At 42.8% G+C, this 13,206-nt stretch overlaps 1 protein-coding gene across 2 annotated transcripts in view; it reads left to right on the forward strand.

The window, feature by feature from the left end:
* tbc1d22a (TBC1 domain family, member 22a) overlaps positions 1–13,206 on the forward strand; it is a 175,038-nt gene that overhangs the window by 54,832 nt on the left and 107,000 nt on the right. For both annotated transcript variants that reach the window (XM_080754694.1, XM_080754695.1), the window contains exons 7-8: positions 5,673–5,801; positions 10,925–10,990. In XM_080754694.1, the coding sequence (XP_080610820.1) occupies positions 5,673–5,801; positions 10,925–10,990 (195 nt within the window). The remainder of the gene's footprint in view (positions 1–5,672; positions 5,802–10,924; positions 10,991–13,206) is intronic.

Below are 13,206 nucleotides of genomic sequence, written 5' to 3' on the forward strand. Positions count from 1 at the left end.
TTTACCGGACATCTGAAGAATATACCGGACATAATCATTTTAATGCATACATTACAAGCAGGTGCACAAACAGCCAATAGCAACAGTTAAAGTATTAGGCCTACTGCATAGTTGGGACTGAAAACGAATTGAATGAAAAAGTATAGGCTAAAAAGAAAAAAACGCTTCAATCTTGCATAAGGGAATTAATTATATTGGACTAATCGCGCTGTTCGCGCAGGCTGTCTGCATGTGGCACACGCACACTGCTTTCACAACAACGTCTTTCTGTTGCATCATGTTTCATGCCAACAATACAATACCATGTCTTGACTTCAGAATAATGAAAAGGTTGATATTCATCTGGCCAGCAATTAATCCAATACTCACTGTCGAGTGGTGACAGTGCGTCCATGTTATGCAACTTTGGGAGAGTTGAAAAGGCTTTGTTCTTCCTACTGTCTCCACTCCATCTCCTCTCCTCATAACTTCAATCAAGTGTATGTTTGTTTATGGGTTGATTGCTGACCGTGCGTGCATTCCTTAATTCCCATGGCTTTACATGCTGTGCGTGCATCGCAAACTGACACTGAAATGAGCGAGCGAGAGAGAGAAAGAGAGAGAGAGAGAACGGGGGAGCGCGCGGGCGAGCGAGCGAGAGAGAGAGAGAGAGAGAGAGAGAGAGAAAGAGCGAGCGAGAGAGAGAGAGAGAGAGAGAGAGAGAGAGAGAGAGAGAGGCAGGCAGCCTGCGCATGAGGAGCAGACGGCGATAATGATAAATGACCATTGGTTTTTCAATCGGTCAGGATGTCCGGGAGGAATTTTATTTTTCGGTCTTGGCCATAAAAAATCGGTCAAATCCGGCAATTCCCGGTCTAACGCAATCTCTGATATATATATATATATATATATATATATATATATATATTTTTTTTACTGTGACATTTTGGAACAATGCCCCTTTGATTCTTTTGGGCAGCATATGTCAGTTGGTTGAGTAGTTGTGAATGCCTTTGTGTGGTCAGAGACCTGCTTAATAGTCTTTGGATTTTACAGTGCAGTTCGGTTTGTCTTGCTCTGTCTTGCATAAGCCTGAATGTGCAAACACAAAATGCAGTAATGGAAGAAGCACTCATGTGTTTTACTTAAGTAAAGTATCAATACCCTATTGTAGAGATGTACGAGTCTCGTATTCAAAATTCACTTGAGTAAAGGTACAAAAGTATTGTCATTAAAATATATTTAAAGTACCAAACGTAAAAGTACTCATTATTATAATCAAACTAGAAGCTCGAAGGCGGAGCGTATAGTCGGCAACCTGGCCAACTCGGGAACGATGTAAATAGGGAATGAATGCCCCGCCCTTTAATGCAAACCCCATTATACCTGTTGTCATAGGACCCGTTTTGACCATCTGTTTGCCTGTGTCCATTTATGCTCATATATGTATACTATATATCCACAAGTTTCCGCGGGAGTTTACTGGAGACTATCAGGACCAAACTATCAGGACCAAACTAGGTAGGAAACTCGTGGATACATATACAGATATAGAGTATATATACTCTGTATCTGTCTGCATCCATTTTCTGCCCTGTATGGAGATCTCTGTATCTGTTTGTCTGTGTCCCTTTGTGCCCATTATGGAGATCTCTGTATCTGTCTATGCCTCCGACTGTGTTGCAGACACAGTGCCGGTTCCCCCTTTAATGCAAACCTGAGATCTTCGGTTACTGGAGTAAGAGAGGAAACAACCGTTTCTGCTACCCAGCACGGAGGTGCGAGAGACTTGGAAAGTCCTTCGTGCCAGTCGCTCTCAAGCAATACAACGAGACTCATAGCGGACGCTTGCCAAGGCCTGATAGGATAACCTAGGACAACTGTTACCTTGCACTACTGGAACAAAAAGTTGTACTGACTCTGACTTCTAACGTACTTATCCCTGACTTTGGTCACTTATTTTCTGGCCCTGCACTATTGGGCTGTGTTGGTTGAACTGAGTACTATTGCTGCGTTGATATGGCGGTGTGATACTTGTGTTGCATTGACTAGCATTGACTGTTATGTGCACTTGTTTATTTGGCACTGTCTGTTAAGTTGTGCTTTGAGTATAGCTTTTCTTTTTGGTGTGTGATGTGTCACTTATGAGCGTTGAATGTTTCGTGGTCACTTTATTTATATATTCTTCTTTTTTGCAATAGCTTTTCGACACTTTTTGTTTATATTCTTCTTTTTTTGTGCTTGCTCTTTGGACTACAGTACTCTTTTTCTTTTTCCTATTTCTTTGTAACTTGTAACCTTAAACTGCTGTGCTGCCTTTGGGCCACTGAATTAAAGGTATCTATCCATCTATATCGATCGATCGATCGATCTCTATCTATCTATCTATCTATCGATCATCTATCTATCTATCCATCTATCTATCTATCCATCCCTCCCTCCCTCCCTCCCGTCATAGGACCCGTTTTGACCATCTGTTTGCCCGTGTCCATTTATGCCCATATATGGAGATATCTGTCTGTCTGCGTCCATTTTATGCCCATATATGGAGATCTTTGACCATCTGTTTGCCTGTGTCCTTTTATGCCCACATATGGAGATGTATATAAAAAAAAAACTTAAACTTATCTGTATCAGTCTGTCTGCGTCCATTTATGCCCATATATGGAGATCTATTTCTTCAGGTGACTTAACTGACTGAAACTCTTGTCACACTGTTTACAATAGAAAGGTTTTTCTCCTGTGTGAATACACTGGTGTGACTTCAGGTGACTTGACTTACTGATACTCTTGTCACACTGTTTACAGATGTGAGTTTTCTTCCCTGTATAAGTCAGCTGATGTGTCTTTACCTCTCCTGGTTGAGTTAAAGTCTTTGTAAACTTTTGATGACTGTAAGAATGTGGTTCATCTGTGTCTCCTTGTCCCTGGCTGTTTACAATTCTGGTGATTCTGAGGAGATCTGTCCATTTATGGGCATTTGGCAATAGAAGACATTGTGGCTTGATTGAGATCTGAAGTATGTACAATCAGAACAGCGGGCCTCAGTCTGGGAAGATTGAGAGCACACTCCTTCCTGGAGTGGTGGTGCATCATCAAATCTATACTTGGACTGTGATAGGGACAGAGTTTTAGGTTCTGTTGGGTAATGGGCAATTTATTTATCCACTTTCTTTCCTTCTCTCACATCACAACACTGAGCACACACATGGATCTGGTCTCTGTGGAATGAAGTTAATTCAAATATTTAAAATCTTATACATGCTGAGCAGAGCTCTGGTCTGACCTGCACTCACAACACGACCAGTTGCCGTGGATACCTGACAACTAGAGGGTAGCACAGGTCTTCCAGGACCCGGTTACCCGAGAACCGAGCCGAGAACCTTGCCTTTTCGGGTCTAAAATATTGACATGTCCCTCGGGTCAGGGTGGGTCCGTTCGGGGAATTCCAAAATGCGTTTATCCGCAACGATCCGAGAGGACCCGAGATTTAAAAAATATACTGTGTATTTTTCCTTCAACTTTAAAATATATATATTTTTTAGTGAGACATGCATTGTAATTACGCTCCCAAATCCATATTATCGTCTGTTCTGGCTTATTGAATGTGTTCCGTTCAGCGGCAGCCAATCTCAAGCGTTGCACTGCTGCTGAAGTGAAAATCATGGAGTTTTTTTCTTTTTTTACTTGGTGGAACGTCATTTATGTGGAGCATGTTTCTGGACATGGATGGGCGACATAAAGTCGGCCAAGTCTATCTGCAACACAAACGCACCGACGCAAGCGAAAATACTATACTATATTTGGAATGACTCCACCACTGCACATAGTGTGTGTGTGTGTGTGTGTGTGTGTGTGTGTGTGTGTGTGTGTGTGTGTGTGTGTGTGTGTGTGTGTGTGTGTGTGTGTGTGTGTGTGTGTGTGTGTGTGTGTGTGTGTGTGTGTGTGTGTGTGTGTGTGTGTGTGTGTGTGCGCATTTTTGCATCTGTGACTATGTGTGTGGCGGATTAAAGTCATGGTATTGACAAAAAGGCACACATTTTTTATCAGATCTGTTTTATCAGATGCTACTTCTCTTTTAATGTGGAGTTTTAAAGCAGAAATTGATCATCAAAACTGTTTATTTGAAAAGAAATGTGTTGGCACTATGCCAAGTACTAGCTTAGACCGCACTGAACATAGAAGGCTTAGAAGCCCATAATGTGGTAATCAACGCATCACTTTGAAACTGGATCTGCCCACACCGAGGCACATCTGTTTATTAAATATGTATGCATCTGTCGTTCTAGCTGTGTGGACTGCATTTGATGATGAGAAATACATTATTTCTCATCATCATCATCATCATTTCAATTATTCTTGGTTTGTTGGTCGTGACTGTTGAAGTTAGGCCACGTTTAGTCGACAATGGTCTCTAGAGAAAACGACAGTTTTGTTGCGTGACACTGAAGGCCTTATCATAGTCCGGGGTGAAAAGCTATCATCTCAACTTTTAGGTGATATTGGTGAAGTCCTATCACCGTGACTATGATGCCTCCGTGCTTCTAAAACCAGGGGACACACTGATTGGTCCAGATCGACCAATAAGTGATCGAACAGGGGTGATGGGGAGATGTCTGAAGGTAGAAACAGAGGAGAGATGTCGGGGTTCTCGGTGATAGCCCTCCACCGTGGCAAATGACGTAATGTCGTAGTTTTCGGACTTTAAAAGACTACACCGCAGTGATAGCTTATCACCCCACCTTGGACTATGATAGGGGCTTACGTCTCTGTTTAGACAAGACTCAACAGTGATTGAAAACGCTTTAGTGTGCATGCCATGTGGCTAGATGGTGGTGACACACTGCCAGATAGACCAGTCACACACTAACGCCCTACTTCCTTGTTTACATTCATTTACCAGTGGAGCGTGGTTCTTTTTTTTTATTGACACACACATATATATAGTACAAAGAGGTCAGGTAATCAGCCAGCTCATAATTATGCTACAAATAGACAGAATACAACACAGAAATAAGAAAACACAGGGGGCACGGCACAGCTAGAAGGTCCTCGGTTCAATTCCCGCCGGGGGACGCTGTGGGCGCTGGGGGCGTGTTCCTCCCTCCGCGTCATCAGCGCCCACACCCTAGGTGGGGTTGGCGATAGGGCCTTTCTGTGTGGAGTTTGCATGTTCTCCCCGTGTCTCCAAGGGTAGATGCCCTCAAAGAAACATGCAGTAGTCCTGGTTTCTGTGGGATAAAAAAAAAAGAAGAAAACATGGTGTCGCGTGTGGCTCTGCATCTTTGCCGATGTGAGCCATGAAGTCACACGTTGTCGTTTCCTCTGTTTTGCCCATTTGGATGGAGACACAAGACAGAGCAGAGCGTCGTCAAAGATTTCCACTCTGAAAGGTGGTTTTACTTTGTTGCGTCTTCAACCCCCAAGAACGCTGTTGTCATCTAAATGGACGGCATATCTTACATTTTATTTTGCCTATTTAATTTTGTCGTCTAAGCGGCTTTGCTCACACAATCTTCAAACACTTTCGCGTTGTTAGCTTCTGTAACATCAGAAGCTCTGAAAATGAATGCACACGAAACATGAAACTTAACACTGTAGAGGTTTGAGTGATTGGCCGCGGACACTAAAACACATTTTTGGTGCTCAGGTACACAATACTAACTGAGCTTTGTGTGTGTGTTTGTTTTCAGGGTTATCTACCGGCCAACGCAGAGCGCAGAGAGAGCGTCCTACAGAGGAAAAGACAGGAGTATTTTGGCTTCATCGAGCAGTACTATGACTCACGAAACGATGAGCATCACCAAGACACATATAGACAGGTAACAGCACCAGACCCAGTGTGTGTGTGTGTGTGTGTGTGTGTGTGTGTGTGTGTGTGTGTGTGTGTGTGTGTGTGTGTGTGTGTGTGTGTGTGTGTGTGTGTGTGTGTGTGTGTGTGTGTGTGTGTGTGTGTGTGTGTGTGTGTGTGTGTGTGTGTGTGGGGGGGGGGGGGGGGGGGGTGTCATTGGTGCACATTTGCGGCTTGTATTGATGACGTCGTAAAGACAAGACGCATAATCTAACGCAAACAAAACAAGTCTAATGGAAATATTTACATGGATCGACTCACCCTCCCTAAACAGATTCACCATTTTGTTGATGTTATTCTGTGGTCGCCACTCCGTCCTGGTTTACCGGTTGGCAACTCTAGCATCTTCCGGTGCATGGCAAGTGGCTAATGTGGCTTCGCTAATCACCCTCCTTCATTCACACTCCTTTTAGGCGGGTGCAGATATGGTTTGACCCAAAACAAATTGCAACAAAAGGTTTCTCAATGGTTTATTGTAGTATCAGGTGTACTTAATAACATATCAAAAGTCTACCAAAATCTGACCACTAGAAATGCATATTTTCAAGATGGCCGCCTCCAGTTCCTTAAAAGACCATTATTCCTTTATTATTCATCATAGACAAATATTTGTGGTGTCAAACCTCATATTTTGATGATCTAGGAATCCAATTAGCATATATAAATTATAGTCAAGTGATTACAAGTACAATTATGTTAAAACAGTTGGTTATAATAAGGTTATAAGCATATTTATGTTAAATTTGAAGATGTCCGAATGTAATTGGACGTTTCTCCTTTTTCCATGTGCCATAATGTCCAGTATTGAAGATTTCAGTTATAATTAACATTTTGTTAAAGTTTTCAGGAGATTTCTTTTGATACCAATAAGGAATTACTGTTTACTGTGAGGTACTGTGAAATGAATAAAAACAGAGCAGCCATGTTATATGTCATATACACATTTGGGAACAAATTCCTCACCAAGAAATGTCTTCACCATTGTGTTTGATAAGGTGTCTAGTATCACATAAAATAAATTATAATGAAATATAACTTCCCCCAGGGGAACCTGTGACAGATGCTGAATGTTGGGGTGCTGCAACCTTATACAGGAAAAATCTAAAGAATTGTAATTCTCACCTCGTAGCTTGTGAGTCAAACTAGAGTTTCTTCATAATTATGAATTCATTAAAAGCATTAGTTTTGCACTGAAACCACTGAGAGTCACACAACTGTTACCTCTGGAGAGTCCCCCCAGGGGGGAGTGGATGTGTGTAGCAGGGATAGAATGCACATTAGGCAGAAAAGGGAGCATGAGGGGTGAATGATGTGACGATCAGTGAGGGGGCAGTGTGGGAGTGTAGAGGGGATGTGGTGGCTCTGAAAAGCTCCATACATGAGGACTAAGCTGGGCCATCATGGGCTTGGAGAGGGAGTGGAGGTCAGTGCTGTCACAAACTAGGTGTTTACTGGGTCTTGGCAGGAGTAGTTGAGGAGTGTGGTATGGAGAGGGTTCAGATTGACTTGTCACAAATGTCTTTTCTGGAGCATTTTAGCAGTAAGAGTGCAGATGGGACAGCCCATGACACGCTGTGCTCCAAGTCTTCCCATCTAACCAACTTCAAGGCCAACGCAAGGCTGTGTCCTTGCTGCTGTCTGACAGACAAGCATTGCTTTCTGCATACACCTCAGTTTTTTGACTGGAGAGCGTAACAGCCAAGCACCCTCTGAGTCACATTGATAGGTCACTATGGGCTCCTGTTAATATTAATGGTCTTAGAAAAATACCAAACAACCAGACACTGACTCTCCTGTGAGCCAGTAATAGGGAAACACCTGTGAGCCTGACACACAGTCATGCTCCACATGGTGGTTTTACAACAACAACACTGGGAACTGGCCTTCCTCCCACCCACAAGGGCCTATCATGACCCGAAGGGCCACTTGGAACCAGTGGAACTATCAGTAAGCCAGGTGACACCCCTGTCGGCCAAATGCATGATCTTAATTCTATTACCTTACTTGCCTCCTCCTCACTCCATCCTCCAGCGTGATCCGGTTTGTGTCAAATGCTAATTTGTTTTTGGAGGAGCTGTGAGCCTCCTCCACATAACAACCCAGCTGTCTCACACATCATAACTAATTGTAGTATCACCAAAGTTACGCTAAGCATGGAGCGTTTTTTAAAGCGAACCCAATTTTGAGGATGGAAGTTTGAGAATTGGCATTTGGCTATTGCACCACTAAGGCCTAAACCACCACCACCACCGCCGCCTATGGGCACTCGTCCTGGGCTTCCAAGTGCCCCACTACATAAGCCCAATGGGACATACTGGTATCTGAGCCAGTTGTTGTTGTTTTTCCCCCTCTGACATGGGGGAGGAGAGAACTCATGTAACTTTGCACTTCAGTGCTCCAAGTGCCCGCAGGGAGCTATCAAGATACCCTTACGCCCACCTGAAGGTCTCCTTATAGGTCCACTAAACTCTTAGACGACCATAGGGTTTTTCATTATTAGCCACAAAGTCGTAGCAATTCAATGTACACTAGGCTGGTGGTTGTAAAATGGTTCTATATGTTCCTGTAGAACCTAACCTCGCCTACCAGGCTTTCAGAGAGAAAGCCTGGTGTTCGTTCACAACAGGCCGCTTGGTTTCCGCCTAAAGCGCGGAAACCACTTGAAGAAGCGGCGTCGCTTTGATTTGGTTCCCACCGTTTGTTTCCCCAATCCCTATTAAAATGCTCGAGTAGCCTAGTGTGGTCTTGCCGGTCGCCAAAAGTTGGACTAAAACATGCATATACCAAACTAATTTTTCTAAAGCGAAACTACTCCGCATTAAGGAGTTTATTAGGTAGGCCATAAAAGTATGTCCTTGAGCGCAGGGGAATTATTTTGGGTTAAACTGTTTCCGGTGGATAGTTCCGGCCAAATTGTAGTCCTTGAGTACTACAACATGACGTTTTGTGGTTTCCGCTCCAGACCGGTTACAAGCCCGAAAAGTGAAGTGATCCCAGACTAGTAGAACCCCCGAGTATGTATGCAATCACTCTAGTTTTAGTAAAAACAAGTTTTTCCCAGCCCCATCCCCATACTCTGCACCCTAGGCCTTATTCACCACCTCTGCCTATAGGCACCCAGTAGACAATTACAGTAGGCTCAGACAGCTCTGCACTAACCTCCATACTCACCAAAATCCCTCTTTGCACACTCATACTGTTCCTAGAATATACACCTTCCTAATATATCAGAAAGTTGTTTTGAAAATCTATTTAATGTTCTTCACGTTTTGCCCCTACAAGATGACACTGTACATCTAGTATGTACAGTAGGGGTGGAACTATGACATTTCAGTCTTGTTCAAGTGAAACACAAATGTAAAGAAATAATGGTATTTAATACATATTAAGTTAGGTAACTTGAAACGTTGGCCCTTTCAGTGGGTTTTAATAGTCACAGACACACTATTGGATTTCAGAATGATGTAATTGTATTTATACAATTTGGACAAGTCCAATGGATTCCTAGGCCACATAAACATAGGGTTTGACACAAAAAATACTTGTCTAGGGTAAATAATGAAGGAGTTAGAGTATTTTAATGAATGTTTGTCCATCCTGGACGCCATCTTGAAAATGACACCTTTCCAGTGGTCAGACTTTGGTAGACTTTTAGTATGTTATTAAGGACACCTAATACTACACAAAACAGTTGAAAAACCTTTTGTTGCAATTTTTTGGGGTTAGGTGCTTTTTTTTCATAACTGCGCCCGCCTATTTATGTATTTGTGTTATGTTTTTAAACCTATGCCCATCATGGTTAGCCTGCTAACTGATACTGTACAGTCAAGTCTTGACAGAAAGCGGTGACATTGTCGCATGCCTTGTTGGCAAGTGATTTAAAACACCATGCATTTGAAAGAAAACCTTGCACTTAACAGGACATTCGGCAAACCAAAACAAGCTCCCGGGAGCAATGATTCTCTGCTGAAAGGTGGTGGGAATCTCTTAACACGCAAACAAACAAAACAATATGCAAAGCATTAATATATTGACTGTCATCTGGGGGGGTATTGGTGTTTGTTTGTCTGTCTGTCTTCATTTAACTGAAACATTTTTGATGTGATCATACACCTAATTCTATCCAGATGGGATTATGTTCCTGTATACATATTTGCGTGCGTGCGTGTGTGTGTCTGTGTGTGTATGTGTCTGTGTGTCTGACACACTTCTCTCCCATACTGCTGTCAGATCCACATAGACATTCCTAGGATGAGTCCTGAGAGTTTGGTGCTGCAACCAAAGGTGACGGAGGTAAGGACCGGACCCGGACAGGACTGGACTGCAGATGTAGTACACCACACTCACACACGCACACGCACACACACAGGACCTGTGCTGCATCTACGTCCGCCTGTCTTCCAGTCAAAGTGTCCGTCCATCTGTCCGTTTGCTTGTCCGTGGGGTTGAGACTCTGAACCGGAGGCTGGTCAACAAAAGATTGCTGGGTTTTAAGTAGGGATGGGACGATATGAACATTTCATATCACGATTATTGTGACAAAAGAAATCACGATTTACGATATTATCGCGATAATCAAAATCTATTATCATGGTTTGCCAAAAAAAATAAATAGCCGATCTACAGGCTAAGACATTTGATGGGGAGTGAGAAAAAGACGATATCAAGTAGGTATATTATAAGTACCTTTTACCAATAGAGGCTTTAAATGGTACCGGATATGCAGCTCGGCAAATAAAAGGTGAATTGATCCCAGTGCATGACGGAGGACGATGTCACAATAAATTAAATCTCCACGATACGATTATCATGAGTGTTTTTTTTATCACAATAAACGATAATATCGCTTATCGTCCCATCCCTAGTTTTAAGTGGTTAATTCAAATAGAGATGGACAGACACATGGCGCCTTTCCGGTTCAGACCTTCAAAACCCACCAACGTCTGCCTCCAATCAGACACCAGATCCACTAACTCTCTCTCTCCCCACTTTCACTTTGTGATGTGCAGATCTGTGCTCACCCGCTCTATGCTTCTGTTTGTCTCTCTCTCTCTCTCTGTCTCTCTGTTTGTCTCTCTCTCTATTTCTCTGCAGATTCACATTGACATACCGAGAACTAATCCCCTTATCCCCCTCTTTCAACAAGCTTCTGTCCAGGAGGTGAGATTTCACTGAAACACACACTCACACACACACTTGCCCATCTACACAGTAACATTCTCAGTGTCAATCTAACTCCGAAGAGTAGAACCACAGGTATTTTCGGTTCCATTTTTTATACACTCTTCTGAGTTGTCTGAGTGTAAAATCCAGAGTGTTAACGCGTAAAACAATGACCCATAAGGGCATTTGGTTAACCACTTTTAAACATTAGCCAAAAATAGCCCATCTACAAGCTCACTGGCTATTTTTTTGGCAAAGAGATTTGGGGCTCTATTTTCATCCATGCCTTACCCTTGAACTTTTCTCACTATATTGAAATACATTTTTAAATTGTTCAAATAGCTGGTCTACAAGCTCACAACTTGTCAATGTAGATTGGCTATTTGAAGTATTTTAACCCATTCAGGCCGGGAACACATTTTGCTGTTTGGGAGGGGCTTACAGTACATGTACAGTATGTAGCAACATATTTGTTTTGTAGGCTCATTTCTGATTTAGCCCTATTCTATAGGTTAGGCCTAAATGGGTTAAAATGTTTTTCAAAATAGTAAAAAAAAAAAAAAAGGCAAAGAAGTTTAAGGATAAAGGGGTAAGGCATGGACGAAGATATAGCTGTTGGTGTGGGGGAGGGGCAAAGCCAACTCAGCTCCAGTTTACTAAGTCTAGAGGGTTTAAGTGATTTAAAAATCCTGTTATTCCTTCTCTTTTACACAGAGATTGATTTAGGAATAAAGAGCTGTAAGGATACAGAATTCTGCCATTATGCCATCAATCATCACCGACCACACAATGTGTTGCATCATTTTAAAATGACAACAATGAAAAAGTCTTGAGTGTTAATTTAACACTGACGGAAATACATCCAGTTGCATTGACATTGATGATTTTGCCCTGTACAATCTAGTAGTATTTATTACTGAGAGTTTTGCATACTGTATGTCAGGGTTCCCCATTAGGCGGCCCGCGGGCCATTTGAGCCCGCGGGGGGCTACTGTTTGGCCCACACCAACCCCAGTAATATTGGTGGTATAAGAGCAGCAACAACACTAGTATATCGTCTTTGTCGGGTGGAAAGCTTGTATCTCCAAATTTGTATGTTCTTTTGCAAATCATACAAGGCCATCGCACAAAAGTAGTGAAAACAGCCGATCTACAAGCACACAACGCCTCGCGGTGCGAGGCGTTGTGTGCTTGTAGATCGGCTGTTTTCACTATTTTAAATCATTTTTAAAATGACAAATGCAAAACGAACGGTTTTGGACATACAAAACGACGATATCTGAACTGTCGCTGGAGTAGCGGGAACGCCACTGTCGCCCCCTGCAATGTTGTGGCCCTCGGCTTGGTACCCTAGACATAATTCGGCCCTTGGGGAAAACTAATTGGGGAACCCTGCTGTACGTGGATTCCGATTTGATAATCATTAAGGCGGGGGTTGTCCGTGTGAGACGTTGATATATGCAGGAAAAAGAAAACCCAGGGCTGTTGCATTCTGCATGCACGCTCTCATCTGCCTCGTTCTGCATGCATGTACTCGTTACGCAGACACTGAAACATAAACGCCGGCTTACATTTTGCATGGCTAACGCTCTCACAACTTTCTCTCAAAGGGGGGGTTCTCCTCTAATGAATTAGTCACTGCTGTTCAACTAAAGCGTATGCCGTGGAATATGGGGCACGTTCTAAAGCCGCAATCTGTACAATTAATGTCCTTCCCCCCCATTTGAACCCCATCAGAGACCTAATTTCTACAACTCATGCAAGAGACATTAGCACGGGTCTTCAACAGGGGGTTCGGGACCCCTAGAGGGTCCTCAGAGTTACTACAGGGGGTCCTCCAAATCTTTGTGTGATAGAAACCTTTTTCTCCTTTTTTATAGTAACCACTTGAACCCTAGTGTCCTTATTCTGAGAACTTTAGCTAAAAATAGCAGATCTAGAAGCTCACAACGTCTCGCGCTGCGAGGCGTTGTGAGCTTGTAGATCGTCTATTTTTGGCAAAGAGGTTTGGTGTAGAGGGAAAAAGTGGAAGGCCAAGTTTATTAAGTATTGATGGTTCAAGTGGTTAAATATCTGAAAATACAAATTGACATGAATCCAAAATACACTGATGATTGTGCGGTCAAACAATGAAACTATTTGGAAACTATGAAAAAGGTTCTGGGGGTCCCTGCTTCATCTCTCTCTCAACTAAGGGGTCCTTGGCCTGAACA

This window comes from Nannobrachium achirus, assembly GCF_963921795.1.
Source record: "Nannobrachium achirus genome assembly, chromosome: 23".
Classification (NCBI taxonomy): Eukaryota; Metazoa; Chordata; class Actinopteri; order Myctophiformes; family Myctophidae; genus Nannobrachium; species Nannobrachium achirus.